General features: G+C 45.3%; 1 protein-coding gene across 1 annotated transcript; it reads left to right on the forward strand.

The window, feature by feature from the left end:
• The first annotated feature begins 9,138 nt into the window (after positions 1 to 9,138).
• RAB33B (RAB33B, member RAS oncogene family) lies at positions 9,139 to 19,052 on the forward strand. Its single transcript, XM_024198543.2, has 2 exons — positions 9,139 to 9,563; positions 15,965 to 19,052. The coding sequence occupies exons 1-2, from the start codon at positions 9,327 to 9,329 to the stop codon at positions 16,406 to 16,408; spliced, it is 681 nt and encodes a 226-aa protein (XP_024054311.1). The 5' UTR covers positions 9,139 to 9,326; the 3' UTR covers positions 16,409 to 19,052.
• Positions 19,053 to 25,670: the final 6,618 nt, after the last annotated feature.

Below are 25,670 nucleotides of genomic sequence, written 5' to 3' on the forward strand. Positions count from 1 at the left end.
TTGCACATTTGCATACTGAACACATTTGAATGCTATATTCAAAGAATTAGTTTCTGTAAAGGAGAAAAAATGCTTTCTCAAATGCTTGAGTAACAAGAAACATTTAAATGTATTCTGTTATTTCTGTGCATTGCTTGCTGTGTACTTGGAAGTTGGTAAATCTTAAGAGGCAATACAAAGTTAAATGTAGTTATAATGAATGCTGAAACAAATGTCAATGATTTAATCTTCATATTTTAAACTTTAAGCTACTACATATCTGAAACGGAAAATACTGGACATTACAACAGATGGTCAACATGGGGGGAGGGGCTGATCCTTGGAGGTTCTGTTGAGCTCCCACTGATTTGATTTCTATGGGAGTTATGGTGCTATCTATCTGCTAGTATCAGGCCCAAATTTAGAAGAAAACCCTGCAGACAGTCCACAGTTCCAATCTTACGAAGTGATCACCCCCCTCTTGGGAACTGCTGAATGCCCTCATAGACTTTAAAGCCAGAAAGAACCATCATGATCATCAAGTCTGACATGCATATTGCAAGCCACAGAACCTCACCCACTCCTCCCCTAATAGGCCCATAACCCCTGGTTGAGTTACTGAAGTCCTCAAATCTTGATTGCAAGGCTTTAAGTTATAGAGAATCCACCATTTACTCTAGTTCAAACCAGCAAGTCATCCATGCCACACACTATAGGGGAAGGCAAAAAACAAACAAACCCCAGGATCTCTGCCAATATGACCTGGGTGAAAATTCCTTCCCAAGCCCAAATATAGAGATCAGTTAGACCATGAACATGTTGGCAAGACCCACCACTCAGACTCCTTGGAAAGAATTCTCTGTAGTAACTCAGAGCTCTCTGCAGTTTTTAGTATTTTTAGTAAAAGTCATGGACAGGTCACGGGCAGTAAACAAACATTTATGGCCCGTAACCTGTCCATGACTTGTACTATACACCCCTAACTAAAACTTGGGCCAGGAGGCTGTGGGTGCTCTGGGGGGGGGAGTGGCTCAGGGCTGTGACCCCTGCTGGTTCTGGGGGGGAGGTGGGTGCCAGGCTTGGCCCGGGACCCCTGCTGGTGCTGGGGGTGAGGCGGGCGGTGGCACACAGTCCGGGACCCCCGCTGGTGTTGGGAGGCAGGGCCGGGCAGCTGCACATGGTCTGGGACCCCTGCCGGTGCTGGGGGGGGGGAGAGTTGGCAGAGCTGGCAGGCTCTCTACCTGGCTCCGTATGTCCCTCCAGCTCCTAAGGGGAGGGAAAGCCAGGGGAGCTCCCCGCACTGCCCCCACCACAAGCTCTGGCTCCGCAGCTCCCATTGGCCGGGAATCGCAGCCAATGGGAGCTGCGGGGGTGGCGCCTGCAGGCACAGGCAGTGCACCGAGCCCCCTGGCCCCTCCACTAAGAACTGCAGGGACATGCCTGCCACTTCTGGGGAGCCCCCTGAAGTAAGCAGTAACTGATCTGCAGTGTTCGGGCAGCCCCAGAGCCAGCCGCACCGGCTGCTGCAGAAGTCACAGAGGTCACGGAATCCGTGACTTCCATGACAGACACACCGCCTTAGCCATGTGCCATTGTAGGCAACCTCATCATACCATCACCTCCATAAAATTATCAAGCTCAGTCTTGAAACAAGTTAGGTTTCTTATCCCCACTACCCCCCTTGGAAGGCTGTTCCAGAACTTCACTCCTCGGGTGCAGGTGCTCCAAAATAATGAAAAAATGTTAAAGCTTAAATTAGAAAGATGCTTAAAAAACCAAATGGTTTATTTCACTTTCAAATGAGTGGTGGTACCTCATGTTTGTCTCCAAAATTAGTTGATCTTAATTTATAGATGAGCTACATTAGAAATATTTGTTTTTATCTAAGAAATAAAACAGGAAAGAGACTCATATTTCACAAGAGTTGTGCAACCCTTGTGATATGAAACTCTAAATAACACAACTTGGTGCCTGATTCTGCACCCATTGAAGTCAATGGGAATTCGGCCATTGACTTTGTGGAAGCAGACACAGGACCTTGAAACTTAGCCCAAAGTTTGTTGGAAAGTTTGCAAAACTGTTGTGGAAATCTCAAGCAAACTTGGGATGATTTATACCTTTCCCAACAAAACGATATAGTTTTGGTTTTGCATGGTTTTCATGCAAAATCAAGTGAAATGCAGACGTTTTGACTGAGCTTGGAATTTGGGGATTGATTTGAACACCCAAAACCTAGGGCAGGCATGGCCCCAAGCAGACTGAAACTAAAGCAAATATTCCCATGAATCTCTGCAAACCCAAGCTGCCCATTTCCCATAGGTCTAGCTATAACTTATAGAAACATAGCTTTGTTATCTTGTTGTGCAACTGCCAGATGGACTAAACAGTATTATTTATTGAAAGATACATACAAAGAACAGTGTTCTGACCTTTAGCAGTTGTGCATACATGGCGTGATAAAGATGTGAAGCTTGGATTTTGAAATTAGTCCATCTTAAAACTTTCCCAGTTGACAGTATCCCTTTATGGAGTGGAAACTTTTCTTCCCATAAATGAATTACATTTTAAGAGGATAAAGGAAAGTGTTTTCTCTTCTAATAGTTTAGTTGACAAGAATATAAAGAGAAGGTCAGTATTTTTTAAAAGTCATTAAAGTGAAGCGTGAAGCCTTTAGCCCTGGGCTACGCTACAAACTTATGTCAGTATAACTGCATCGCTCAGGGGTATGGAAAATCCACACCCCTGAGCGACACAGTTATACCGACCTACCCCCGGGTGTAGATAGTGCTATGTCGATGGGAAGGCTTCTCCCATCAATATAGCTACTACCTCTTGGAGAGGTGGAGTACCTGTGCTGTCAGCGTAGGTAATGTCTTCACTAAGTGCTACACTGGCTTAGTCTTCACTAAGCACTGCATTGGTGCAGCTGCGCCACTACAGCACTGTAAATGTAGACAAACCCATAGGCAGACTGGATTGCTGGAGGCATCCGACAGGAAACTGTGCAGCATTAAGCCCGCCTTTCTTCAGAGGGGAGTGGGACAAGGGCCCTTGCCCAGAGACAGGCGATGGCTGAGGTCCTGACTGGAACTCCTGAAGAGGGCCACACAAGCAGGGCCAGCACAACCCATTAGGCGACCTAGGGCGCTAACGTTTGGGGGGCGGTGACCGCGGCGGTCGAATCTTCGGCCGCCCCGGTCGTCATCGGCATTTTGGGGGCGGGACCTTCTGCCGCCTCTGTCGGGGGTGGGACCTTCCTAGGGCAGCGAAAAAGCTGGTGGCGCTCCTGTACACAAGGGGAGAATTGCTGAGTTACTCTGCAATGACAACTAGTACATGGATTAAAAGAAAAATCAGGCTTTCTTACCACCCCCACTCCCAGTGGCAAGAACATCTAATGTTGATACTTCTGTTGACCCTGTTGCCAATAAAATAGAGGTTTAGATTACTGGCTTCTCCCTCATCTCCAAAGAGAGCTTGCTGACAAAGCATTTAAGGGGAAAGTGTGGGGAGTCCAACCCAGTTGCTGTAAAATTAGACTTGAGTCAAAAATTCTGTGACCACTAGATGGCCTACGGATACTGTAATTGAAGAAACTGATAGATGCTGACATTAAAACCATGTTTAGAACTCAGTTTAAGCAACTGAAATCTAATTATAACACAATTTGGCCCTGTCCCCAAAACAAATAGTGTTAACTGAGGTGTGGTCAAATCATGCTGAACAGCTGCCAAACTCTTGTTTTAGCAGGGTAATCAGGGCTCCAGATCAGAGCTTCTCAAACTGATCTATGGAGTTTCTTTCAATGGGCTACAGCAGGGGCGGGCAAACTTTTTGGCCTGAGGGCCACATCGGGTTTCCAAAATTGTATGGAGGGCCGGTTAGGGGAGGCTGTGCCTCCCCAAACAACCAGGCGTGGTCCGGCTCCCGCCTCCTATCCAACCCCCCCTGCTTCTCGCCCCCTGATGACCCCCCCCCGGGACTCTTGCCCCATCAACCCCCTCCCGCTCCCTGTCCCCTGACCGCCCCCAGATCCCCTGCCCCTGACTGTCCCCTGCTGTCCCATCCAACCCCCCTCTCCTTCCTGACTGCCCCCTCAGGACCTCTGCCCCATCCAACCACCCCTGTCCCCTGACCATCCCCGGAACCCCTGCCCCTGACTGCCTCCTGCCACCCCATCCAACCTCCCCCTCTCTTTCCTGACTGCCCCGCTGGGACCCCTGCCCCCATTCAATCCCCCTGTTCCCCACCCTCTGACCATCCTGCCCCTTATCCACACCCCCGCCCCCTGACCACCACCCCGAACTCCCCTGCCCTCTATCCAACCCTCCCTGCCCCCTTACCGCACTGCCTGGAGCACCGGTGGCTGGCAGCATTACAGCTGCGCCGCCCAGAGCACCAGGACAGGCAGCCATGCCACCATGCAGCACAGAGCACCAGGTCAGGCCCGGGCTCTGCAGCTGCGCTGATGCCCAGAGCATTGTGCCGGTGGCGGCGCAGTGAGCTGAGGCTGCGGGGGAGAGGGAACAGCAGGGGAGGGGCCGGGGGCTAGCCTCCCGGGCCAGGAGCTCAGGGGCCGGGCAGCAAGGCCCCACGGGCCGCATGTGGCCTGCGGGCCGTAGTTTGCCCACCTCTGGTCTACAGAGTGATATGGTTGGCTCAGCCCCCATGTGCAAACTCAGCTGCCATGTTTAAAAGCTACAAGCACTACAAGACTGAAAAGTGGCCATGCTCAGGACCAAGAGGTAGGTGCTACCACAGGTACCGCTCTGGGCTCCTCACAATCATGGAGGCAACAGCGCTGATGTAGCTGAGTGTCAGTGCCAGTGGCATATCAAAGGCATCCTATATTGCTGCTGCTTCTGTTCAATGGGGATGCAAAGCAGTAGCATTGTTAGAGACTCCTTGGTGCACAAAAAGTAGGATCCCCCAACACATGCAAAGCTCTGGCTCTCCAAACTTTAGCTCCCTTCCCCTTCATGCATTCCTGATCTCCATCCATCCCTATTCAATCTCCCTACCACAGAAAAGTGCACCTCTGTGGGCAGGTGTGGGAGGGAGTGGGCAATTTAGCAGGGAAATAGTGTGCGGGAATGTGAAGGGAAGTACATGGAAGAAAAAGTGAGGCTTTAGTCAAAAGCTGGGATATGCAGCACAGAGAGGATCTCTGATGAATATTATCTGCAGCTGCTCTGATGAACCATGGGACAAGATTTTACTTCTCCCACCCAGGTTCCCACCCAGCCCAATCCTCTTTTCTCCCCTGTAACACTGCTTCTGTGATCTACATCCCAGATCTCCCTAGTCAGTAACATACCCTTGACTACATCGCTGCTTCCCACCATGCCCTGCTACAGCATTCAGCTTTCGGAAGTTATGTAGCAATGTTTAAAAGTTGAATGTGGTGGTGGGGATGTATAGAGGGGGAAAGGCTGAGTACGTGCATGTAGACCATGAGGTAACAGATGGAAGGGTAATGGGGCTCTGGAAGGGACGTGGTAGAGGAGCACAGCTATGTGATGGGTTGGTTAAGGAAGTGGGCCTATAACAGAGACTGTGGAACATATGAAGGATAACTTACTCCAATGTTTATAGCTATTCCTATGAACACTGTCAGTGTTGCTATACATCCATTGTGAAATTCTCCTCCATACAAAAACATTCATTTAGAGTTAAGAATGTTCAAGGGCAGATCCCACCATAGCAATCATTAAAAATCAAGACAGTCAACCTTTTTTCACATGCCTTGATAGCCAAACATCACAATACCCAAACAAGCTCACAGACTCCTTTCCTCTACATAAATCCCTTGTGCTTTCAACATATGATCAACCATAATACACACATCATCAAACTTCACAAAATCACATGGAAATGCACAATCTGCACTCTGGCTGCATATTTTTGTGTGTGCACATATGCTCAAATAACACTTTCTCTACGTTACCAGAATACATATGTCTAGACAGACTACATCTTAATCTAGCTGTGGTAGGAAATAAGATTGTGCATTTGAGTATGATGTAAAGGAATTGTGACACACTTGGATGAAATGTGCTATATTGGTGCAAACTATTATTTTAAAATGGGGGGAGGGGATGTTGACCAGACTTCCACACAGTCAAAAAAAAGCTCAGATTGCTGGAAAAGATCAATTCCTCAACATGAGAGAAATGAGACACACAGACAGACCTAGGATGTTTTTTATTTGCAGTATCTACACTGTTCCTATTCACCATTAAATAAATATAAAAATAAAAGCAGCAACAAAACCTATCTACAGAATTTTTGAACGTCAGCTAAACGTTTCCTCCTTCGTGTTCCTTAACTCACCTTCTCTTACTGCTCTTTTTATACTGCTTTTCTCAGTTGTTAGTCTTTGTGCCTTATTTCTATCCCAAATGCATTGAGTTTAGTCTGTCACTTCGGGAAGGGAGGTGTCATTTAAAGCCACTCCTGTTCAACCAGGTAGGCAACTGTACAGTCAGAGCCAATGTCCAGCCACACTCTCCTTATCCGAATTCTCCAATCAGATAATGACAGGGGGAGGAGCTGGTTGTTCAGCACCACATAAACAATAGCTGTTTTTAAAACAATAGATGCCAGTGTGGCAATTAATGTGTAAGCATCTTACCCAAATACCTGTGCAGGATTCTGTGTAGGGTAGGTCAGATATTTTTTAACGGTTTCATTTCTCTACCCCCTTTGCCACAATAATATTTTACTTCTTAGTGTGGTAATTTTCTTTGCAGTTTTTACAGATGGAGTTTGTATGTACTTGATGTCTACATAATACCCCCCCTCCTATGCTGGAGGAACTGGGGTCCTCAAACATCTGCTATAGACAATGCCCTGCTTCTCATCTCATTATGAAATATGTCACTCATTTTAGGCCCAAACGTATCTCTATCACAATGAACTTGTTATCTCATTTGTTATAGAAGATGACAGGAGAACACACACGTGCCACTTTGTGAGACTTTAATGTCAAGCTCTACCTTCCCCCTTCTGCCCATACACATGAGTGCAGTGTTGACAAAATGTCAGCAATGCCATGATACCACACTGACTGCCTCAAAGCTAACTCAGGCCTGGGAGAATTTCAGCCTGAGATTTGTTATTGCCTGCTTGAGAGAGACTTGTTCTGATTGGATATGACTCTATAGGTGTGGACTAGTGTCAGCAGAAATGCTGAATCATGAAATTATTGTGGAAAATGTTAAAAATAAACCCTAATGCAGGGGTTCTCAAACTGGGGGTTGGGAACCCTCAGGGGGTCGTGAGGTTGTTACATGGGGGGTTGCGAGCTGCCAGCCTCCACCCCAAACCCTGCTTTGCCTCCAGCATTTATAAGGGTGTTAAATATATTAAAAAGTGTTTTTAATTTATAAGGGGGGGGTCACACTCAGAGGCTTGCTAGGTGAAGGGGGTCACCAGTACAAAAGTTTGAGAACAGGGAGACCTCTGTTGAGGGCCTAACAAGTGGAGTTCACAATGGTGACCAGAGTGGTCAGTGTAGGGCATTGTAGGAGAGTTGCTGGAGGACTATTAGGGTCCATAGGTAACACAGCCTCTACAAGCAAGATGGGTTGACCTCATAAACTTTGGTTCAGTGCTGCCTGGAGAAGTGGTGCACTGTTGGCGTAACGGGCCACTTACACTGGTGGGAGACAAATTTAAGTGCACAATTATGTCGACGCAAGGCAGTTTATGTGGACCTAACTTTGTTGTGTAGATCAGGCCTTAGGGCAAACTCTTAAAAGCTGGACTAAATAGGGGCCAGAGATTATTTCAAAGTGACTGTGATTATGTACAATTTCTGAATATGTTACTTTTTACAAAAACTACTGTTTCAGCTATAAAAAAAACCCATAGGCAGATTACAGATGAAAAGTAGCCAAAAACAGGGGGAAATGTTTCAAAGTTACCTTGCCATTATCAGTGACATGTAATATTTAAAAAGTACTGACTGTTATTTTTAAGGGGAGGGAAGGTTACTGATTCACAGTGCCCCCCAACCTCATGCTCTACCACATGGGTACTGATGTGGTGTGTCTGCCCTTGCTGGGCCTAATTCACATGGCAGGAGGGGTCTCACTGTCCCCACTGGTAATTTCAACAAGGGTGACCAGATATCCCAATTTTATAGTGACAGTCCTGATATTCGGGACTTTTTCTTATATAGGCACCTATTACCCCCCATCCCAATTGCTATCCAGTCATGACTGGAGAGGTTTAGCTGGCAATATATATCATATAATATTAGGGTTGGAAGGGACTTCAGTCAAAGACCAGGTCATCTAGTCCAACCCTCTACCCAAAGCAGGACCGATCCCCAGGCAGATTTTTGCCCCAGATCCCTAACTGGCCCCCTCAAGGATGGAACTCACAATCCTGGGTTTAGTAGGCCAATGCTCAAACCACTGAGCTATCCCTCACACAGGTGCTTTAGCTTGTAGCCCTGACTCCAGCACAACTCCCTGCTTCCAGGGCACTAATAGCAGCTCTAAGCCGGCAGCGCCCCCCCAGCCCTATTGCGTGAGGCACCGCAGGGACGGGAGAACAGGACCCACCGCCTCGGCCCCGCTTTCCATGGGAGCCCGGACGCAGCATGTTTGTGGGGGCGGGGAGTAGGGTTGCCAACTGTGGTTGGCTGTATTCCTGGAGGTGTCAGCCTATGACATACTCTTTAATTCCGGGAGGGTTGGCAACCCTAGCGAGCCAACAGCCCCGGAGGGCTGGAGTTCGCAGCTGGCGACTCTGGGGACAGGCCGCGCGGCCGCGCACGGGGAGGCGGGAGGGGCACGAGCCACGCGAGCGCCCAGCAGACAAGGGGCGGAGCGAGGGGAGACGCAACCGGCGATGGGCGGCGCCGGCAGGACGGATGGGAAGGACGCTGCCTGCGTGGGCCACGTCTGCCCCGCTACACTCAGACTCGCAGCGCCGCCCCTACGCTACCCGCTCTTGAAGAAGGGGCCGGTACACCGGCACCCCGGCACCGCCCAGCTCCTAATCCCACTTCTCGCGATATTTCTAATACAACGGTGCTGCGGCTACCGAGGGAGATTCTCGCGGGAAGTCTCCTAATCTCCGCCAATGAGAGGCTTAACCTGCCCTAGGAGGGAGTAGGGCAAAGCACCGTACGTGGCAGGCGCGGGCGGGCGTTGTTACTCCGATCATTGGCCTGCCGCGGCAGCGAGGTGAGGGCGGTTGAGCGGCTGCCGCTGCAATGAGCGCGCGCCAGTGAGGAGCCGCGCTGAGGCTAACGGGTGGGCGCGCGCACGGCAGCGCGCGCGAGGGAGGGGGCTCCGTCCCCGAACCGTTCCATCCGGGCCCCCGGGAGGAGGATGGAGGCAGCCGATCTGGAGTCCTCGCTGGAGCTGAGCTACTCCGGCGCGGGCCCTGGGGGGCTGCCCCCTGCGCGCTCCCGCATCTTCAAGATCATTGTGATCGGGGACTCGAACGTGGGCAAAACCTGCCTGACCTACCGCTTCTGCGCGGGCCGCTTCCCGGAGCGCACGGAGGCCACCATCGGCGTGGACTTCCGCGAGCGCGCCGTCACCATCGACGGGGAGCGCATCAAGGTACCGCCGGGCCCCAGCGGGGGGAGCGGCCTTGCTGTGCTCGGCTCTGCACGAACACCCGGGCCCTCCTGCCGCCGTGACCTCCCCGTCCTGCCCCACCGTGGGCCCGGCCCCGCCCCGCTCCCCCTCCGGCCCTGACACCCCAGCGGCAGCGTCTCCCTCCTGGCGTGGGGGCTTCAGGGCCGTCAGACCCCCTGTGCTGCCCTCTGGGTTGTCGGCGCCCGGCGGGTGAATGCGGCTGCCCTGGGGTCCTTGTGCCGCCGGGCTGATTGTCTAATAGGATAAGTAGGAGGTGCCGTCCCTCGGTGCAAAGGGGCCGCCTGCGCAGGTTAGGGAGCCCAGTGTAAGGGGCTGTTATGCCGCCTAGTTAAAGCTGGACTCTTGCATGTTGGGATCTGTAGTCCCTTCAGGTCATATCTCATAGCAAAGCATCAGGGGACCATATTATAGAAGTCCGATCATTGTGGTTTGGCCACACCTGCTTCACAGGTTTGTGCACAATCCCTTGTCAGTATTAGAAAACGTGCACTGATGTAACTAAACTGACAACCCCTTAGCTTGGCTTCTGACTGGTGTTAAAAAGGACAAAACTAGCCCTTTAAAAAGTGTCTTGATTTCCAAACTTATCTACTGAGAGAGATGTCAGTTTTTACCGTGACTTTGCTTTAGATGCATGTTAACAGTGATGCCATATTTCTGTGTAGCACCACCAATCTTCCTTGTACAATGCAAACATTCACGCCATGTGGGTATGTGCCACTGTTCTGGAATGTGCATTTGGGCCTAAGGCTGTCAAGTTATTCTGGCAGTGATCTGAAATGTTTCCCAAATTAAGCTTCCTTTGTAATGCAGACATAAATCCCAAAGGTGATGTGCAGGAGGGGGAGAAGGCAAGATTCTGTTTATTGGGACACTTTATCTCTAGTGTCAGTTTCAAGATTTATCATTTCTGATACAAACAATTTAACAGCAGTGAGAACTCTACAAATATTATATATGAGGGATGTAGCTAAGAACAAGACAGTGGAGGGGTGTGAGATACTGTGGCTATTTTACATGTTAACTCAAGGTGTTCAGTGTCAGTTTTTAACAATCAAAGAATGTAATGTTCTTCAATGACTGATGTACTTCATTCAGATTGTCACACTGCTAGGGGCAGGAAGGAGGGAAATTGAGCATTGGAATGTGGCAGGTGGCATAGCTAGATCACATCTCCCACTTCTGAATCTCTCACTTCTAAAGGGATATCATCCCTCATCTCCTCCCCCCGCCCAGTACCATGTAAGTGGTGGATGTGTTTACAGTTGATAAGGTATTCATAGGTGCTGAGGAAATGTGGGGGATCCAGCCTGGTCTTCAGTTCTGAGATGTTCTAGTAGGTCATAGGGCCATAGTATTACAGTATTTTTTTTTTTTTTTTTAAAGGAGGCTACCTACAGGGGACACCAGTTCCTTCAGTCCTCCACCTTCTTAATTAGGAGACTCCTTCCATTCATCCCATTCCCATGAAGCTATATGATGATCTGCTCTAATTAAGTCTTTTCCACTTGCTATGATGAGTCCCAGTGTTCTGGCAAGGGATTGCCACATGCAGGAAGGGTGCCATGTGCAATCATACTGTACACATCCATAGGACCCCAACTTCTTATATTTCTTTTCTCTTTTTTTTTTTTCTTTTAATTACTTAACCTCAACCCGTTTCTCTGTTTTCTGGCTCCTGCCCACTTATTTTCTTGTATATGGTGGTAACACCTTTCGAGCAATGCCTGCTGGAGCAGCAGAGAGGGAAACTGATGAGCCTAATCAATCTATTAGGCCATGTTTACACTACAGATTTATAGTCATGCCAGCAGGTCAATTTCTCTGACTGAAAGTAGCCATGCTGGCAAAAGCCTCTAGTGCAGAGATGGTTGTACCAGCAAAACTGTGCTTTTACCATTATAGCTGTTTCACTGGGGAGGAAGTAGGCTATGCTGGTAAAAGCACAGCTTTACTGGTATAAGCTATGTTCACAGCAGGAGTGTTTTGCAGAGCTCTCCTAGGGTAGGCATGGCTGCTGTTCTTGCTGTGCCCTAGGTGAGCTGCTAAAAATAGAGTTCTTCCCTTGTTACTCTGGAAGGGTTTATGTATTAGTCTCCTCTTCCTCTCTGCTGTTCTTCTCCTCTCCTCCAGGTAGCTGGATGGTTGGTCTTTTGCTGGCTACTCATGCACAGAGCACTTCCCCTGCAGCTGTGGAAATGCTGTGTCATTGGTAGTAACACAGGCACAATTCTTTTCTACAGGATTTTCTTACCTGGGAATTTAAAAAAAAAATACAGGGGCAGCCAGTGTTCATGTTACATTTGTATTGTAGACTAATGACTTGAATACTTTTGTCTTTTTGAAGCAGCAGTGCTTAGATGTGATATATATGCACTAAAGCTCTCTCAGAAAATGAGGATCTTCTGAATTTTAATTTCTCATCTATATGATTTGAGCAATCAAAACCCATTGTCTTAACTCTTTTTATTTAATTGAGGTAAATAATGACACAAATGAAATAAAAAGGAGGAAATCCCATAAATCATATCCCATGCCTTAGAGCGCTTCACTGATTTGCAAAGCAAAATGAGGTGCAGAGAAATACATGAACTGTCTTAATCAAAAGGCCATTTATATTTTTTAGTTGGTGTAAATAATGCATACAAATTGTTCATGGTGAAGAAGCCTTTTTTAAGTATACTCATCCCATCTAATTCAACTCCAAGTAGTTTAGCTTTGGGGGGAGGGTGTTAAGTCAGCATATTGTTTAAATACCTATCCCTCAGCGTCAATAGTTTTATCATGTTGTTGGGTTTTTTTGCCTCAGATATAATGTCCAAAAGGGGTCTTGGCTGCATCATACTTTGAACAAAAACGCAACGCCTTGATGGACAGTTTATTTAAATTATGATGGAATCATAGTCTCAATGTCTGTCCACCAATATGCATTTTTCAAAGTGTGTTTAATCATCTGTGCTGTGTTTGTGAGGAGCCAGAGAGGGGGAAAGTACAAAAAGCACTCAGAGTACAGTCTGCAGAATCTCATATAAATACTGGGGTGTCTATAAGAGTTGGCTGGCTAACAGAAGAAATGCGTATATAAAAAGTGAAAAACTTTGTGCAGCACTAGAGAGATGCAGAAAGCCACTAATCTGCTTCATGGTTTAACATATCAAGAATATATATTAAAAAATAATTGTAAATTAATAGATTTCAAGTCCACAGTCTAAATAGCTGCAAGTAAACAAACTGTCTTTAAATTGCAGCTTCTCATAAAACTGTTCTTCCCCTCCCCCCCTTTTCTAATGCATCAGCGAACAGTAATAATGCTCTGGGTCTCCTCTTTGCTCCAAATCTTCACTGTCACTTTCTTATCACTTAGTATAGTTTTTGTAATCTCCACTTTTTTGGGGAGAGTTTCTCCAAGTTCTGCAAGTGCCCAAGTAAATAAGTCAATTTTAAAATCTAGTGTTCTAATAGTGTATCATAAGGCTGTTCTGTAACTCTTCAGCCATACTCTGTCCCTGCATAGGAACTCTATTTTACCTGCCATTATTAAAACCCTCCATAAATCTCTTGGCTTTTCAGGCTTCCTTGCCAAATCTCTAGAATCAGATCCCAGGAAAGATGAGAAATATCCAGTAAAAATAGCTTCCTCTGAACCAGCCTCTGGGAATAATGAAGGGTAAGAGAGAACAGGGTAGGTCCTCAGCTGGTGTGGATTGTCATTACTCCATTGACTTCAGCTGAGAATCCCCTCCCTGTTCTGTTATTTAGTGAACTTTGTGTTAGAGAGGGATGCCAGACTGAAGTCCTTTAATTGTAGTGAAAAAAAATTATTTAGGTGCCTAATTTAGGTATCCAGTTGTATTTAGTCACAAAACAGGTATAGCTTTGGCAAGAGCAGTGCAGCCGCCTTACCCCTTTGCATTTGAGTCAGGTGGTGTCCTTCTCACACTGCCTTGGTGCCAGCGTGGGAGAATTGACAGCAAGGAGTCTGCTGCTCCTGGTGCCTGCTTACTACAATGGAAGTGGGGAGAAGTAGTTGCAGGGGCAGTCCTATTCAGCCCCTGTAGCCCAGGGGAATGTTCTCTGTTGCACTGTGGGGATGGAGCATGCTCAGAGCAGGTGGAATCTTGGAAGAATTGAGCAGCAAAGCTCTTACTAATCTCTATTGAGCATGTGCTGCTTGGAATTTTTTGGAGGTTTATAATTTGGCCAATTTTATGTGAATTTCCAGAAATGGCGAAATGCACATCTCTGATACCAGGGGGAAGCCCTTCCCCCTTCTTCCTCCAAATTTCAAGTTTCTGTTACAAAGCATGGAGGTAATAGCGCTTCTCAATGGAACAGTTGTAAGATTTTTATTTTGTAACATGGACAAAATATTTTTCACTAATCTCTTTCTCAGAAACAGCTTGAACAGTTTTAGTTGAAACTTCAAAAAGTTCAGCCTGAGCCACCTGGCATGGGAAATTTCAGCCCTATTAGCTAAAATTTGGCAAAGTTATAAGTAGCTACAGAGCCTCCTAATGGAAAGTGTTGGGCAGCCTCATCTGCCTATAATGATGCTGGTACTTTTTTTTTAGGAAATGGACTTAACATGCCAACTTGTGTAGGATGTCTATTCAGATGACTTCTTGGTCACCACTAGCCTGGTTTAGATTTAAACTAGTGTATTAGAGGTGTAAAGCTGATAGCCTAATCTTGTGATTCATCCAGTTCCTTTCAGAAGAGGATTCTTGAGTATTCAGGGACCCATGTTCTTTCTCTGAGCTTTAATGGCAAATCACTATCATAATTGGGAAGAGAAGGGAGAAGGAAAGTGAAATAATTTTTAAAATAGCTTTCTTGCATTTAATTCAGGTGCTAATTGCAATAATAGGCTCCTTTTCAAGAATACTCTGCATATATCAGGAAAGAAGTTAAGAGAAACACTGAAGTAACAGCATAAAATGTGAGAGATCAAGTGATCTCTCATTTATGCTCAGTCCAGTCGCCCCAAAACTGTATGTTCCCATAGCTAAAGCATATGGTACCATGTACAATTTTATTATAAGTAACTTAAATAGTCAATTTAAACTGGACATTTTTTTATTAGCGACAGCATAAGATATTATTCCATATACTGCATCTCATAGCTTTGTAGTGAGTCTGAAAGTCAAGTGCCATTGACCTCTTAAGAGTCCTAGTTCCTGCACAACCAGACTCTTAGTTGTTTTAAAAAAAATTTATGGGCATTTTTATAAAGAAATGCTGTGTAAACTAAAGACACTTAAAGGGATGCACATATAAAACCTAGTCAATTAAAAAAAATTAGTTTCCAATACTACACCTGCACCTTAAGTAATCCCTGCTAAATTTTATGGTTTATGGTTACATCATCTTCTTTTGAAAATATTACTTTCCCTTATTGAGATGTGAAAAACGTTTGCAAACAAGAAACGCATCTTAAAAAAGTGTTGTTAAGTGGACAAAGTAAACAAACAAGGTTAAAAATAGAAAATCTGTTTTTATGCTGGAAGAAGTAGTTTTTCCAGAGGAACTTCTGAGAAGTTAAAGGAAGAAAAAATATTAGTCCAATTTGATCTCCTGATGTTGACCAAAATTAAATTATAGAGCACAGAGGAAGTCCACTTTCAGTGTGGATAGACATGGTGGGAACTTGTTCCGAAGTTCAGTTTCTCTACTTTCTTTTCTTTATGCACACTACTGACAAATGTTTAAAAAAAAAAAGAGGGCGAGGGGAATGACACATTTATAGTTAACTAGTCAAGCTATACAATTATCTGCCATTGTGAATAACTTTGCTTTATGCATGCCTAACTCTAAAACCCCCAAATCTCCTGAAGGCCATACCTTGAAAATGTTACCGTATTCAGTTATTGAAAAGGTTGTAGGTGTGGAAGCATGTCTGATGCAGAGCTCTATCCTCTGACCAGCTCAGCACTATCGGTGCGGAAGAAAAACTCTTCAGCAAAATAACAAGTGTGCTGAGAGATGTATATTTGTTGCTACTTCAAAAAAAGGCTTTTATTACTGCAGATTTCAATATTCTTTGGTGTAAGATTTTACAAAATATCAGTGTCAGTAAACTCTTACAGAAATCTATAGTGGTGATCAAGCTAAACACAACACTAATTTTTTCATATCTTTAATTATGAACAGGTGGCTCTGAAAACCGTATTTACATAACATTTTGTAACTTTCAAAAACTGGTGAAGAGCAATAGAATTTTCTTCAAGAACTAAACTTCACAATATGACTAATACAGAGATGATCTATGTGGTTTTCATAGTTCAGAATGATTTATGTCATTGACCAGCATGAATTGAAATCAGTTCTGCTTTTGTTTTCTCTGTTCCTTTTTGCCCTTTTAGATCCAGCTGTGGGATACAGCAGGACAGGAGCGCTTCAGAAAGAGCATGGTGCAGCACTACTATAGGAATGTACACGCTGTTGTGTTTGTGTATGATATGACCAACATTGCCAGTTTTCATAGTCTGCCATCATGGATAGAAGAATGCAAACAGCACTTGCTTGCCAGTGATATACCACGGATTCTTGTTGGAAATAAATGTGACCTGAGAAGTGCTATTCAGGTGCCTACGGACTTGGCCCAGAAGTTTGCTGATACTCACAGTATGCCACTGTTTGAAACCTCTGCTAAAAACCCCAATGACAATGACCATGTGGAAGCCATATTTATGACACTGGCTCATAAATTGAAGAGCCACAAGCCATTAATGCTTAGTCAACCCCCAGATAACGATAAGATACATTTAAAGCCTGAGCCAAAACCTGCCATGGCCTGCTGGTGTTAGATCAGTGTTCACGCAGTTATCACCTTGTCTTGTTTGCAAATACTCTAAAAATATGATCTTGGCAGGTTTTTAGTATCAATTATGTATGATCTCTTTGGCACTTTAATGTGTGTTTTTCTTGTGTAGATGTGCCACACTCGTATCTCTGCACTTTGTGCTAGCTCAATTACTGAAGCTTCACTGTACATATACAGAAAAATAGACTTTCGAATGAAGTTTTGATGCAGCAAGTTCACTTAAGTTACTTGCTGCTTGAGAGCATTTCCATCACTGCTGGTATGGTTAATAATCCAGTTTGTTTATTTTTGTTGTTTATTTTTGGTTAGCATTTCATTGATTCTCCTGCATTATACCATTGTTTTGGAGTAGCCAAAGAACTCACATCTTTGGCTCGCAGAGGATGGGTGTTGCAAAGTGTTGGTTTTGTGGGTGTCTGGGATAATGACACAGAAGACGTACCCATTTTCACTGCATCTCAAAGCAGCTATAGCTGTAGATGTGTGCTGTGAAAGGAGGGCCATCAATAAAGATCAACCTAGAATGTGAATGTGGGGGAACACCATTGGTCTCAGTAGTGTGTCATTCTACCTCAAATCCTGACTATTCATACATGGCAAATGGGGGAGAATCTACAGATTGTCCTTGTCCTCAGATAGTTATTTAAAGCCTAAAACCTGATAAATTCTTTGTAATTTGCACATTTTTATCCCACATGCATCCTTCTTATGAAAGATAGTTTGGTTAGAGCACAGGGATGGGATTTGAGGGAGGATCCAGATTTCTAATCTTGATTCAGGATTTCCTGCACTCATATGCTGCAGAATAGGGAGGAGAGTTAAATCAAACTGCTCTCATAGAAAGTGAATTGGGTTTGGAGAATGTTGTTATGCAGTAACATCACATGAGCTCATGTTGCTCCTGTGATTTCAGTGAAAAAGCTCAGCTCCACGCAACACTTGAATAGTTGTAGAGTTAGAACCATCACTCTGCAGCATGTTCCCCCCTCAAAGTAGCATAATTTTATGGTGTATTGTACATGTCTGATGGCAAGCTAATATCGACAGCCATAACTCTTATGACAACTTCCAACCTAATTCAAATTTCTTCACTTGGATCATTTAAGAACATATGCTGTCTCTGAATTGTGTATCTCAAGGTAAATAAATGTACTCCTGTAGTCTAAAATTTGAGCCAGGTTGAGAGAAACAAATGCTGACTTGAGTTTTGTTTTTAAAATAATCTGAAAGAGTAATTTTGAAGAGGAAACTTATTAGGCATTTTAGGGACTAAAGTGTTTTGGAAAAAGTGCTAGTTCCGATGCCCAGTTGCCACATACAGACCTATGCCTTAGCTTTTGAAAATGTCAAGGCCACTATGTTTTAATGGTAGTAAACTGGTCTCTGCCAGAAAAATATGAAGGCAGATGTTCTGTAATTGAACTTGGTGACAAACTTCCAAATAGTGTTCAATTCATGCCCGTTTGCCCACTATTATAGTAGAATGATATATTCTCTTTAAAGAACAGAGAAACTGGAAATCCTTTAAAATGTGTAAATACAGAATCACATAAATTAAGTATGGAGAAGACCTACCATGTCATTTTGTTCATCCCCAAACAGATTTTCCCTAATAGATCTTCAGGTTAAATCCTGCTTGGGTAGCCCCTTAGAGTTCTTTTGCAGAAGTAAGATGAACTGGGTTGGATTTTTAGAATCCTCTGCTTCCTCTCGCTTTGCTTGGTATTGCAACCATTTCATTTCAGTTGTTTTTTGTATGCTTGTTTGAAGGTCATGTTTCATATTCAAAAGCATTCTGGATTGCACATAACTGTATGGTTATATCAAAAGGGAATGTAAGCCACGGAACTTAATTCAGCATATAACATTCGTATGCAGTGATCTAACAATAGTGTGCTTGATTATTACATGTTCAAAGAAAAAACTTAAAAATGAGGAACTCTGCTTACGATATGTGTATTGTAGGATGCTGACTGGAAACTAAACACAAAGGTCATTTTAGAGCTTTGTCTACTATTATCCTGATGGTCATATTATAGTAACTAAATAACTGAAACAAGGTAATTGTATTAACCAAACTATGAAAAGTAATAAAGGATGTAATTATTCTATTACACACTGCGTCTGTGAAGGAGAAAATCCACTGGCTTTATTCTAGGTTTAGAAAGATCTATTTGGCCTAATCATATTGGGATTAAGGAGTTTTAGGATTTTTTTTCATTTTGAAACCAACTAACTATTTTTGTAGTTTGGTGACAATTTTATTTATGCAATACTTGAAAAAGGGAACTCTGTTTTTATCTGTTTCAGACCTTAAAGAGAATTTGATCTATAGTTCTTCTAGAAATAATCAGCTTTTTAACACTAGGGACCTTTAAGAAAGGATTGATTTTAAATGTATTTGTAGTACTACAAATAAATATGGTTTACAGTCCTCCTGGAGGATTTATTTTTTTTCACTCATGTCCTTTAATCGTCTTTCAAAGGACTGATCTGAAGTGTTTGTATAGTATTAAAGTATTTCAACAAACTTTCTAATCTTAATTTTTTTTTATTTTTTAATATTCCAAAATCCGAGGACTGAAAGTAAGGCAGTAAATCTTGTAGACACAATAGAAATGTTCAACTCTCAGGGCTGGTCTATACTTAGCCGCTAGTTCGGCGGCTGGAAATCGAACTTCCTGGTTCGATTTATCGCGTCTGGTCTGGACGCGATAAATCGAACCAGGAAGTGCTCGCCGTCGACTGCGGTACTCCAGCTCAACGAGAGGAGTACCGCGGAGTCGACGGGGAGCCTGCCTGTCGCGTGTGGACCGCGTCTGAACCGCGGTAAGTTCGAAGTAAGGTATGTCGAATTCAGCTACGTTATTCACGTAGCTGAATTTGCGTACCTTACTTCGACTTGGGGGGTAAGTGTAGACCAAGCCTCAGTAATAAGGAGCTGGGAACCTATCATAAGTTTTATTTAAGCAAATTACTTACAATTTGTAAATAAGGGCCCTGAATCATGAAATAATGTTTAGCTATGTAATCTAGTCTTTTCAGCACCAAGCATGTTTTGATATTCCTGCCCTAGAGACTGTGGTCTTGAATTCAGGATCCAGTATGCTTCCTGACTTGCTGTAGTAATGTTCTACTCACAGAAAGGATGTCAAAGGTATTGAATATTTTGTATATGTATTTTCATCCTACCACAATAAAATGTTGTTTTGTCTGTTTTTTATAAACAAACAAAAACACTGGCACAATCCCAGCAACCTAATAAAGTGGCTTTGCCATAACTAATGTCCATGGTCTTCATTTGTATTACATGGGGGACATGATGAAGCTATGTGTTGGTATCTACAATATAATCAGATAAAAAGGAATCCATAGTCTTCACTGATCTGGACAGCAATCTGGTGAAAGAGACTTTCAGTGCTTGGACCTCTACTTCCTGCTCCCTTGCAGAGTGACTTTCTCACTACATGAAATAGACATCTATGGATTTACCCTAATCTCAGCTCGTGCGCCCAGTCTGTTATTCCCTTAAATGAATAATATACCGCTTATTACCTTAAATGGAGTTATCTAGACACTTCAGTTTAAACATGTTGGATTACATAAAACAAGTTTATTAACTACAAAGAGATTTTAAGTGAGTACAAGTAATGAGGCATAACAATCAGAAATGGTTACAAGAAAAAAAAAAGATAAAATGCTTTCTAGTGCCTGCCTTAACGAGCGATATTAGATTGAAGCAGTTTCTTACCACATGCTTCCAGCAAGTTTACTGACCAAACTCTTTGGGCCAAACCCCTCCACCAGAGTTCAAAGGCTGATTCCTTTGTCATCTAGCATGCAGAGAAGGCGACAGGTGGGGAGAGGTCTTGGGGTGTTTACCCCCCTCCTTTTTATAGTTGCAGTCCCTCTTTGAAAAGCATTGCTAGCTGAAAACTAAGTGTCAGGGAGTGGATGTGGAAGGATGTTCGCTGCTGCTTTTCTCTCCCCCCCCCCCCCCCCCTTGAATTTAATTTGTTTTCTCTTCCTGCTTGATGACTGCTTAGTGCTTAAATGCAAATTAAGGCGAGCATGCATTCCTTTGTTGAGGACAGAGCTGTTTGCTGACTTCGACCTGGGCAGGGCTGTGGGGTTTGGAACATGTGTTAGATTCCCCTGTATGATGTTACTAATAACTTCACAATACAATGTTGCCACACATATTTTATCAGGACAATACTGACCAGCCCATGAGTTTTCAGATGATCCTTTACACAAAGATTATTACATTAGTGTGTAGGGCGTGAATATAGGGGTGTATTCCATCACACTCTCCCCAACCCCTCAAAATACACTATAGCTACTAGTTTCTCACACACATATCCTAGAGGGTGGGGGGATAGAACTAGTTGCTATAATGCTGAGAGGTGTGCAATTCCTGGCCTCACTCCTGCTGCAGGAGGAATGGGGCAGGGGACTGTACTTTTGAGTGGAGCTAGATTTCTCCAGTCATAGTCTGGGCTGCCTGAAGACTGGCATGGGCAGTTGGACTGCTGAGATGGTAGTGGTGAGCAAGCGCCCTCTCCTCCTGCCTGCTTTGGAGTGCAGGGAGGGCTTGGCCCTAAAGCTGCCTCTGGAACTAGGTGTGCCAACTCCATTGCAACAGCTAGAACTGCTGTAACCAGAGTATATCTCCTTCCCCCACTACCACCATGTTCCCTAGCTCCCTCCTAGTGTAGAGCTGGGGGAGGGTCTCAGGAAAGTGTGCTCAAGGCTTCCCCTGATCCTCTTAATGGTGCACAGATGATTTCATTTTGTCCCTAGGTACGTCCTTACAAGGCAGTGTGAAAGATCTGTCTGTCTCTCAAGACACTGCTGCTGGCCCCTTGCTTATCTAACACTATTTTTGAAACTCCATTAAATAAAGGATCAGTTTCAAAAGCACTAGGGCCACCTTCCCTACTCTGTAGAGGCATACCTGGGGCCTGTCCCCAGCAACCCTTATGTACCTTTCAGGCTGTCAGAAGTAGAGCTGGTAAGCAGAACCTCACTCTTTGAGTGTTTGTAGACATGTATTCTACTTGGGTGTGCATGTGCCCAGCACACTGAAGCTGGAAAACTTTGCTTAGCAGTACCCGTTGGACTAGGGCCAGTGGTAATGAAGGAGCCATTCCAGGTGGATTGCTTGGAAGGGTCCTTAGGATCAAACATGGAGACAGCTTCTCCTTTGCATTACTGCTCTTGGAAATCATCAAGACCTGGAGCTAGGGTGACCAGACAGCAAATATGAAAAATCGGGATGGGGGTAATAGGAGCCTATATAAGAAAAAGACCCCAAAATCAGGACTGTCCCTATAAAATCGGGACATCTGGTCACACTACCTAGAGATCACCTTCATTACTGGGACTGGTACCATTCCTGCAGTAGGGACAAAAAGCTTCCTGGTCTGGTTCTTACAGGCCACTGATGCCTTACCTCTATGCACAATGGCCTCCTTGGAATCCCTGTGAGGTTCCTTGTTCAACAAGGTCATGATCACCTGCTCAGTCCAGGGCTAGATCCTCTGTTTCTATGGTACACTCTCTACCTGGGCCACAGCCATAGATTGAGGGGACTCGCTCTGACTTCTTGCAACCTGAACCTTTGATGCCGTCAGATGTGTTACCATAAGAGATTCTGATAGTTTTGTTTTCCTCTTCCCCAGCTGATGCTCTGGTTCCCAAGTCTTCATCTCTGATACCAGAGGATTTTTAAATCTTAGCATGCCCATCTGAGATGAATGGCATTATCCATGGGTATGCAGGCTGAGTTTGTTTAAGAGAACAACCATAAGTTAGTGGATATTCCACAGTCCTCAGCTCCTGGGAGAGTCCCTATACCTACCCCTACACATGAAGCAGTACAGAACCTGCCAAATCTTTATGGAATATCCCAATGTCTATAATGCCCGTGGCTAAGCATACTGATGAGAGATATTGTATCCCCATGCAGGGGTCTGTGTGTTTTTTCTCACATCCACTGCTTAATTTTCTGGTTGTGGTGGTGGCAAATGACAGAGTATTGCAGGAGATGAATATAGCTATAACTAAAGACAGTATGAACGGTTAAATTTGAGAGGAAGACCAGTTTATTGAACTTCCTTATTATGGCTCCATATTGCCAACCAGCAAGCATTATTAGTGAAATATGAATTTGTAAGTTGGGATACCATGTCCAGATTTACGGATGTGTTAATAGAATCCTCCAGGGAAGAGTTTAAGGCATTTATTGCAAAAGACTGTTTGGTGGCCAAGATGTCATTAGAGTCAGATGCAGCTATGGCAAGTGCTTCATTCAGTTGTGATGAAGACAAGGGCCTTATGGTTACAGAACTCTGGCATAGCTCTGGAGGTTCTACAGACCACAGAGAACTTACCGTTTGGTGCCATTCTTATAAGGATTCCTAAGTGACTTTTGAGTTTTTTACACCCAGGCCCCAAAGAAGCGTCATTTTATGGGTGAACAACAACACCATCAATCTTGCTCACAGTAATACTTCCGTCAGGCATCCTATCTTGCTAGGCAGCTAGACTTCCCTAGAAAAGGACATATATCACAGAAGAGACGAGCCACTGGGTCTAGTTTTAACCAATCACCCCATCCTTCTTCACTGTCAGGCCAGCAGCCTATTTGACTGGCATCAGGAGAGCAGTGGTTCGCACGCTCATTGACATCACCACTGCAATGTATTAAGCAGGGAGGAGCCCACTCCAACCAGCTTTGTCAGGAAACAATAAAGTTTTGGCACTTCTTCAGGCAGGAGGATGACAATCGCACAGCAGCACATTTACTGGGCTCTCAAAACCAAATTGGCCGACTAGCTCAGAAGGACATTCTGCAACAACTATAAGTGGTCACTAAATAGCAGTGCGATGAGGTCTCTGTTCAGTCAACCTATTTGCAATGAAAGACATGAAGAAGTGCTGTCAAGTTTGTTCCTGGTGGGGATTCAGTCCAGGATCTCTAACTGATGCCGTCCATCTGAACTGGAGCGTGAACCTGCTGTATGCTTTTCTCCTACCCACTCATCTTTCAGATTATCCTCAAACTGACGTTAGACCATGCCACACTCATACGTCTTGCACTGGCTTGGCCAAGACAGTGTTGGTTCTCCAACCTTCTCGGTCTGTCTACTCTCTTCCTTGCTTCCCAACCTGATGACTCAGCACCCTGGCCAGGTTGTTTAGCCATTGCTGAGCAACCTACACTTCACGGTCTGCATGGTAACAGGCTTGATGAGGCAGAAGGACAATGCTTGGAAGCAGTTTAGCAGGGCCTCCTTAACAGTAGACAACATCTACTAGATCTGCTTAGTAGGGCACGTGTTGAAGCAGAGCACCAGCCAGCCAGCACATCAGTGATAAAAGCGATCCTGTGGGTAGCCCGCTGCATGGATACAAAGTTTTGTATCTGCATCTGAGCCGCAATCCGCAAACATGGTCCGCAGATTTGCAGTGCTGTATCTGTGGGCTCAGCTAGCCCATCCCAGTATACCTGCAGCCAATCCCAGGCTTGGAGGGAGGAAAAAAGGAAAGACCCTGGCTCAGTTTGGGAGCTAGCTACCTTGCTAAATGTGGGGAAGGAACACTAACCTGCCCACCCAGGCAGCGACCTAGGAGAAAGCATTGTCTCCCCAGCCAAGGGAGACTCTGGAGCAGACATAGGAGCCGCCACCTTGGGAGTTAACTGAGTTGGTGACGCCCAAGGACATGGTGGAACTCGGCCTCTCCAACCTGTGGCTACCTACCTGAAGGAGCTTGGGACTATGACAAGGTGCTACTCAAGCCCCTATGGGAAGCAGACCGCCCAACTAAGTGGACTAGAGGGGTCATGCCCCAAAATGAACAGATTAGTAGCCCAGGGCAGGTAATTTAGAGACCCTGCTAGGAGGGCTGCCCCTGTTCAGGGGATGATGAAAACAAGGCCCTGGCCTGGGACCCATCAGACAGGGAGGGCCTGGATTGCCCTACCTCCTTGCCCCAGCCTTAAAGACTGATGCCCAACAACCAAGCAGGGGACCAGGAGCCAGGAACTCTAACCACTAGGCATCTGGCCCTCCAGGTTTCCCATGACAGGATGCTTTTGATCACTGTCTAAGGGGATTCAACACCTCAGCTTGTGTTCAGGCCATTTTGCAGTACCTCATATTTGAGGTTCTTGGGGGGGGGGTCACAGGATACATTTAGTGGAGGGTCACATATGGCTCATTGAGCATGAAAAATCAGTTCAGGTGGTCAGACAGGCTCAGCTCAAGGCTGGAGATGGGGGGGGGGTCCTGCAAGAGTCAATTAAGAAAACCTTGGCGGCATTTGGGGGTCAAGCAAGGTCAATGAGCTTGAGCATCAACAAGGTGGAGTCACACAATGTGAATGATTGGGCGGTGGGGGGGGTCATACAAGGGTCAATAAGGAAAAATGTGGAGGCAATTTGGGTGACTCACGGTAAATAGGAAGGAAGTGGGGGGTCACACACGGTGCTAGACAGCAAGTATTGAAGTGCTGGGGGGGTCACGCAAGGGTCAATGAGGCATAGTTTGTGGGAAGTCTTGGTCAATCAGCGTGAATAGCAAGGCAGCGGGGTTACACGAGGCTAGAGAGAGCAAGTTTTCAAGTGCTGAGTGCTCATACAAGGGTCAATGAGGAATAATATGGAGGTACTTAGCGTAAATCATGGTGAATAGCAAGGCATGGGGTCACAAAGGTCAGGCAGAGCATGCAGTGGTCAATGAGTCATAATTTGGAGGCAGTCTTGGTCAATCAGGGTGAATAGCAAGCCTGTGGCGGGGGGGGGGGTCATCACACGAGGTCATTCACAGCAAAGTTTGGAGGGGGGTCATAGAAGGTTCAAAGAGGGTGAAAAACCTGTGGGGGGGGGGGTCACACAAGGGCATTTTGAAGGCGGCAGTGTCAATGATGGTGAATAGCAAGCCTATGGGGGGGTCACATGAGGTCAGGCACACCAAAGCTTAGGGTGCTGGGGATTATGCGGGGGGAGGGGGTCAATGATGCATAATTTGGAGCGAGAGTGTCAACAAGCCAGGTGGGGGTCACCAGAGGTCAGACACAGCAAGGCGTGCAGTGCTGGAGGTCAATGAGGCATAATTTGGAGGCACTCAGGGTGAATAGCAAGCGGGGGGTGGGGGGGGTCACACAAGGTCATGCACAGCAAAGCTTGGCGTGCTGGGGGGAAGCCGGGGGGGTCATACAGGATTCAATGAGGGTGAATA

Source organism: Terrapene carolina, unplaced genomic scaffold (genome assembly GCF_002925995.2).
Source record: "Terrapene carolina triunguis isolate 2854851 unplaced genomic scaffold, T_m_triunguis-2.0 Scaffold66, whole genome shotgun sequence".
In the NCBI taxonomy this organism is placed as follows: Eukaryota; Metazoa; Chordata; order Testudines; family Emydidae; genus Terrapene; species Terrapene triunguis.

Coding starts and splice junctions, on each gene's coding strand:
- RAB33B (XM_024198543.2), top strand. CDS start 9,327: ATGGAGGCAGCCGATCTGGAGTCCTCGCTGGAGCTGAGCTACTCCGGC. Junction 9,564..15,964: donor TCGACGGGGAGCGCATCAAG/GTACCGCCGGGC, acceptor TTGCCCTTTTAG/ATCCAGCTGTGGGATACAGC.